Source organism: Electrophorus electricus, chromosome 9 (genome assembly GCF_013358815.1).
Source record: "Electrophorus electricus isolate fEleEle1 chromosome 9, fEleEle1.pri, whole genome shotgun sequence".
NCBI lineage: Eukaryota > Metazoa > Chordata > Actinopteri > Gymnotiformes > Gymnotidae > Electrophorus > Electrophorus electricus.
The window spans coordinates 15,030,434-15,037,356 of NC_049543.1; the positions used below are offsets into that span (position 1 = coordinate 15,030,434).

Below are 6,923 nucleotides of genomic sequence, written 5' to 3' on the forward strand. Positions count from 1 at the left end.
GCAGGCCTGCTTAGAGCAGATGGTGCTGCGTAAGGGACAGTTCCTTTCTAATGGGTCCCTGATACAGCTTACTGACAAGTGGGGTAAGTGTGTGTATGTGCATCTGTGCATGCATGCATGGGTGTGTGTGTGTGTGTGTGTGTGTGCATGCGTGTTTGTCCTTGTGATCAGCTCAGTGTGTATGATGCAGTCGTCCTTTGTAATCCAGTTACCATAGTCTTCCATAAACCCAGCAACACCTGTTTGACACTTTGTGTGTGTGTGTGTGTGTGTGTGTGTCGAGAGATTCACAAAACCATTCAACGACATGAAGTGACATAATCACAAAGTGAGAAAAAAATAACAGTGAGCATGAAGAGATCCTGGCTGCCAGCTAGTTCAGTCCGTTTCTGTGTATTCGCCGGAGAAATTAATAGTACAGTAGACATGACAGTTTAGCAGCAGGGGTTTCACTGTTCCCATCAGCCTAGAGAGTAAAGCCTTCAGACCTGGGTGATAGCGGGAGCTAACATCTCCTTCAGACTGTTATATACAGAACAAGGGCTTATTAGGGAATTACGCCTCACTTTAGTGCTCTCAAATCTAATTTGAGAGGGCACGCAGAAGCAAGAAAGGAGGTGAGAGAGAGAAAGTGAGACAGAGCGAGGGCGACAGCGCGAGTATTACTCAGACAGCGCGTGGAAGAGAGTGAGACAGAGCGAGGGCGACAGCGCGAGTATTACTCAGACAGCGCGTGGAAGAGAGTGAGACAGAGCGAGGGAGACAGCGCGAGTATTACTCAGACAGCGCGTGGAAGAGAGTGAGACAGAGCGAGGGAGACAGCGCGAGTATTACTCAGACAGCGCGTGGAAGAGAGTGAGACAGAGCGAGGGAGACAGCGCGAGTATTACTCAGACAGCGCGTGGAAGAGAGTGAGACAGAGCGAGGGAGACAGCGCGAGTATTACTCAGACAGCGCGTGGAAGAGAGTGAGACAGAGCGAGGGAGACAGCGCGAGTATTACTCAGTGCGTGGAAGAGAGTGAGACAGAGCGAGGGAGACAGCGCGAGGAAGAGAGTGAGACAGAGCGAGGGAGACAGCGCCAGTATTACTCAGACAGCGCGTGGAAGAGAGTGAGACAGAGCGAGGGAGACAGCGCGAGTATTACTCAGACAGCGCGTGGAAGAGAGTGAGACAGAGCGAGGGAGACAGCGCGAGTATTACTCAGACAGCGCGTGGAAGAGAGTGAGACAGAGCGAGGGAGACAGCGCGAGTATTACTCAGACAGCGCGTGGAAGAGAGTGAGACAGAGCGAGGGAGACAGCGCGAGTATTACTCAGACAGCGCGTGGAAGAGAGTGAGACAGAGCGAGGGAGACAGCGCGAGTATTACTCAGACAGCGCGTGGAAGAGAGTGAGACAGAGCGAGGGAGACAGCGCGAGTATTACTCAGACAGCGCGTGGAAGAGAGTGAGACAGAGCGAGGGAGACAGCGCGAGTATTACTCAGACAGCGCGTGGAAGAGAGTGAGACAGAGCGAGGGAGACAGCGCGAGTATTACTCAGACAGCGCGTGGAAGAGAGTGAGACAGAGCGAGGGAGACAGTGCGAGTATTACTCAGACAGTGCGTGGAAGAGAGTGAGACAGAGCGAGGGAGACAGCGCGAGTATTACTCAGTGCGTGGAAGAGAGTGAGACAGCGAGGGAGACAGCGCGAGTATTACTCAGACAGCGCGTGGAAGAGAGTGAGACAGAGCGAGGGAGACAGCGCGAGTATTACTCAGACAGTGCGTGGAAGAGAGTGAGACAGAGCGAGGGAGACAGCGCGAGTATTACTCAGACAGCGCGTGGAAGAGAGTGAGACAGAGTGAGGGAGACAGCGCGAGTATTACTCAGACAGCGCGTGGAAGAGAGTGAGACAGAGCGAGGGAGATGGCGCGAGTATTACTCAGACAGCGCGTGGAAGAGAGTGAGACAGAGCGAGGGAGACAGCACGAGTATTACTCAGACAGCGCGTGGAAGAGAGTGAGACAGAGCGAGGGAGACAGCACGAGTATTACTCAGACAGCGCGTGGAAGAGAGTGAGACAGAGCGAGGGAGACAGCGCGAGTATTACTCAGACAGCGCGTGAGTACTTTAGCCAGCCAACCCAGTCAGCACAGTGTCTCAAGTGTGAGCCTAGAGATCTCGGTCCTGCAAAAGCCAGGATGTTGAAATAGAGCCCGCCTTCAATGTTGAGAGCTGATGACGTTTGTGACTTTAAAAGATGGAACCGTTGTTGTTGTTGGGCTTATGTGGTCTAATGTTCTCCGGATGTGGGTTGGAGGCAAGATGGAGAGAGAGAGAGAGAGAGAGAGAGGGTTAGGCCTGAATAGCTGTGCTATAAGGAGATGATTGGAGAAATGGATTTACGGATTTCCGCACTCCCACCATGCCCCCCTGGAGAGCGATGAGACAACACCGGGTCTGTCCGGTGCTTGTCCGTCCGGGGGGTTTCCGGACGGCGCTTTTCATCGTGCCTCTTTCCGTGGATAGATTCCACCCGACACAACATCGAGGCGGCCTCACACACTCATAGCAGCATAAAGACAGATATCTTACACGGTAGTTAATACCGGGCTCGCGTTTCGAAGGGCATCTCTATACAGCAAGGCACCGAGATATCGAACTGTTACAGTAATGACAACAGTGGGAGGGAGAGTAAGTACCCCCAGGTTACGGGCGTTTGACGTACTGTAATCTTGCTGTTATGGATTATCATACAGTGACAGTGATAGTGATGGTGATAGTGATGATGTTGTTAAAGCTAATGCTGATGTCTTTAATAATGCTGATGTTGATAGCAGTGTTGCTCATATTGATAATGATGCTCGTGATATTGATAAGGCCCGTTGGTAAAATTTATGTTCATGATATTAATACCGATGCCACTGATATCAGTGATAGGAAATATATAAAGATGACATTGATATCAATATAGATGACACAATGGCATTGATGTGTTGCATGATAACTGCATGGCTGATATTCGATGTGACATAGCCAGTGATGATGATGATGATGATGATGATGAAAACTGTAGCAGCAGGGAGACAGAAGGATGTTGCAGACCAGAAGCTGCAGTGAAACCCGAAACCACGATATAGTACGACCATGAGTCATGCTCTGTAGGGGTCTCTCTCTCTTTCTCTCTCTCTCATCCTCTCTTCCTATGTCTTTTTCTCTCTCTCTATTAACCACGGGGCACCAGAATGTCTCTGTCTTGCTCCACTGGGATGAGAAATGGAGGGGGGGGGGGGATTTTTCAGGACACCAGGGACAGGCTGCTGAGAGGCCATCCATATAATCCCATACTGCATTCAACAGACGCGAAGACGACCGGCTGTAACGCGTGCCGCGCGATGCGGTAAATATTAATTACAGGGCTCGGCAGTCATTGGACAGCGGGGCCCTGTTACGGTTCAGTGCCCACCACAGCCAGGATCATCTTTCATGAAACATCAGGGACCGCTATGATCGCCAGGAAGGAAGTACCCGAGGGCCCAGATGCTTCAGAAAACACATTGTGACTCCACAACGCATGCAAATGCGTGTGTTCCACCGACATCTTATTTGATGCAACTCTGCAACACTAAATCAGCCACTGTCCACAGAACTGAAGTGGCCATTATTAACGATGAAGATCATGTCCATGTTTACAATGTGCACACCTGAGCAAGCCAGATATAAAACAAAGCAAGCTCTCTCTCTCTCTTTCTCTCTCTCTCTATCTCTCTCTCTCTCTCTCTCTCTCTCTGCATCTAAGAGATACATTGAACTGTACGCTACATTGGAGTGACCCAGCACTGCCTCATGGTAGACTGGAGAAGCTGACCTACAATGCTTCCTTTACCCCAGTCTGATATTATGATGGGACCTTTGACCTGTGTGTGTGTGTGTGTGTGTGTGTGTGTGTGTGTGTGTGTGGGTGGGTGGGGGTGGGTGTGGATGTGGGTGTGGGTGTGTGTGTAGCTAAATGGAGGAGCAGGACAGGAGCTGCTCTCCATCACGCAGAACCAGCAGGGTGGAGCAGGTGGTGGGACGCTGGCTACGTCGCTCCAAAGACTCCACCAGCAGGTACGTGTGTGTGTGTGTGTGTGTGTGTGAGTGTGAGTGTGAGTGTGCATTTGTAAATTGAGAGAGCTTGTGTTGTAAATGTTTAAATCAATGTTTGTGTGTACCTTACTCTTTCTGGTCTTCAGAAGGAACGTGGTACAGAATGGCTTTATGTGGTATGCGGTATGTAGTATACTGAGGCGCGGCAGTGTGTCTCACTGCAGAGAACATGACTTAAAGGATACGTGTGTGCGTGTGCATTTATGTGCTTGTGCTACTTTAGAACTTTAGCGGTACTCAGAAAAGCATGTGGATAATGGACCTTCTGCAGAGAGAGTGTATCAGTTTGCGGAGAGACTGCTGAGGGATGTGTGCGTACCGTTCTTTCTCTTCATCCACAGAGAGCGTGTGCTTGAAGATGGATGTACAGGGGACACAGGCGCTCAGGATCAGAGAAGTCACCCTGTCAGAGTGACCGTCCAAGTCCCGTTTGACCCTGCCCTCGACTCACATGGCTTCACTGTGTCTGCACACACCCCACCCCAAGTGCAGGAGGTTTCTGCAGGTAAACACACAAACAAACAAACAAACAAACACACACACACACACACACACACACAAACATCCACCTCAGGTACAGAGCTAACGCACTTGCAGCCCAGTGATTCACAGCAGTACGCAGGTCTCAGAAGTGCCTGCTCATTTCAATGGGAAAAGCGTTTGACATGGTCGGCATGGAAACGGCCCCTAGTAGCAGTTAACAGTAAACCTATAGGACTGCTCTTCCCATCTGAGGGAGTTCACACATCAAAGGCACCGGGATGATTCCTCCTTCTAATCTGAGTTCTAGAACTGGTTCCACTGGTTCCACAAAGGCCTAAGATTTCATTTTCATTTCCTTATAGCCTTGTAGTCATTACTTAATAAAAACATTTTTGCACAATAATAACATCAGTGTACAGAGCATTGTTACAGATTTCTTTCTTGTGCAAATTTGTATGTTAGAAGATAATGTACATTCAATAGTTTTTTTGTCATCTTTGTTTATAGTAATGCATAGAATATAATGGCAAAACAATTCTCTAGCAAATGTGTATTTGCTTCCATTTTTTCATGTTAATTTTATTTTCAAAGAATCATTTGCGGTCAGACGTCTGGAAAGGTGCACCACTTACGTTCTCCAAGCTCTCCGTAAGGAGAGTGTTTCTTAGCCACATCTGAGGGATCCGTGAAAGTGTTTGAGCGCTGAGTGAATCATGGCCAGACTGGCTCATAAACACTGAGAGATGGCCATCGATCTGAACGGCGTGTGTCTGCGCGTGGTTTTACCCATTAGAAGCCCATTAGGCTGTATGAACCCGGGGTAAAGCCTCGCTAAGTTTGTGACGCAAAGTGGCGATTAAGCTGATCGCCAAGGAGACTGGCCCTAATAGCGATCAATAAGACACCGATCGGACACTGGCCCTAAGAGCGATCAGTAAGACACCTATCGGACACCTGCTTTCTGTTTTCCTTTAATTTATTTTCCTATAAACCTTGTGTGAGTTATCTTACCGTAGCAAGGCAACAGGAAGTTGTGGCATGAGACGCCATCTGTTACTCTGCACCTGCTGACTGTCACTAAGACAACCACATTAAGCAACTGTAGAGCCAAATTCGTTCTGTCCCGATGAGTGATGATGTCATTTATTTAATTGGCTAATTCTGAAAAAAGGCATACACCCAGACAAACTGGACATTAGGAGCTAATGGAATGAGCCGGAAATAATTTGATTTGTGCGTGTATGTGTGTCTGTCTCTGTGTGTGTGTGTGTGTGTGTGTGTGTGTGTGTGTGTGTGTGTATGTGTGTGTGTGTGTGTGTGTGTTGTAGATGGACCTGCAGACAGCAGACTTTTACCTGGTGATCAGCTTATCAAAATCAACAACATTGCAGTTGACGACCTGTCTGCAGAGCAGACTACTGACATCATCAGGTGCACATGGACGTGGCGCATATATATATATATATATATGCGTGTGTGTATGTGTGTGTGTGTGCGTGTATCAAGATGAGGCAATGGAATTGCTGTGTGTTGTATGAGGGTGGTAAGAAAGTAGGTGTATTCCAAAGTGCTGGCGGACAACAGTAGTGTACAGTATTTATGGTTTATCAAATTAAATCCAATTTATATAATTAAAGTGTAAAATGGGTATTTGTCTCTTTTTATTGTTTGTCTCTGATAGTCATCATACTCGCCACCCTCATTCTCTCTTTTACAGGGAGTGCCAGGAATCTATAACAATGACAGTGCTCAGAATAACAGTGGTAAGTGTGGTGTCTCACACACACACACACACACACACACACTCTACATCACCTAGAAGTTCCGGACGTTCGGCGGACCCTAGCGGACCTGCGTCGGAGGCGGTACCTCCAGGATCCGCTCCACGCCCTGTCAGACTCCTCCTCTCCTCTCCCCTGCCGTTAAATGTACGTGCCGTTAAGTGTGCGTGACCTTCAGCTGTGTGTTGCAGGGGCCAAAGTCATCCTTCATCACCCCAGAGAAGAGAGCTAAGCTCAGGTCCAACCCCGTCAAGGTGCGCTTTGCTGAGGAGGTGGTCGTTGGTAGCCACGCACAGGTCAGACTTGCGCGCGAGCGCGCGCGAGCGCGCGCGTGTTTTGTGTAAGCATGTCTGCATGCACGTAGGGGTGCTCGCGCACGTATGAGTCATGCATGCGTGCGTTTGCGCACGCGGTCTCGGCCTCGGGTGCATGGTGGCGATTACATTATACATGTAAAGCATGTTTGGGTGGAAATGCTGGGCTTTGGCTGCTTGGGCGTGTTTGTGGACTGCAGGCTGCGGGGTCACC

General features: G+C 49.2%; 1 protein-coding gene across 1 annotated transcript in view; it reads left to right on the forward strand.

Annotated features, from left to right (window-relative positions):
- LOC113587671 (FERM and PDZ domain-containing protein 1) overlaps positions 1 to 6,923 on the forward strand; it is a 16,600-nt gene continuing 9,677 nt past the window's right edge. Inside the window, exons 1-6 of the mRNA XM_027026442.2 lie at positions 1 to 83; positions 3,988 to 4,092; positions 4,473 to 4,636; positions 5,943 to 6,045; positions 6,332 to 6,377; positions 6,587 to 6,691. Coding sequence (XP_026882243.2) covers positions 3,992 to 4,092; positions 4,473 to 4,636; positions 5,943 to 6,045; positions 6,332 to 6,377; positions 6,587 to 6,691 — 519 coding nt within the window. The 5' untranslated portion in view covers positions 1 to 83; positions 3,988 to 3,991. The remainder of the gene's footprint in view (positions 84 to 3,987; positions 4,093 to 4,472; positions 4,637 to 5,942; positions 6,046 to 6,331; positions 6,378 to 6,586; positions 6,692 to 6,923) is intronic.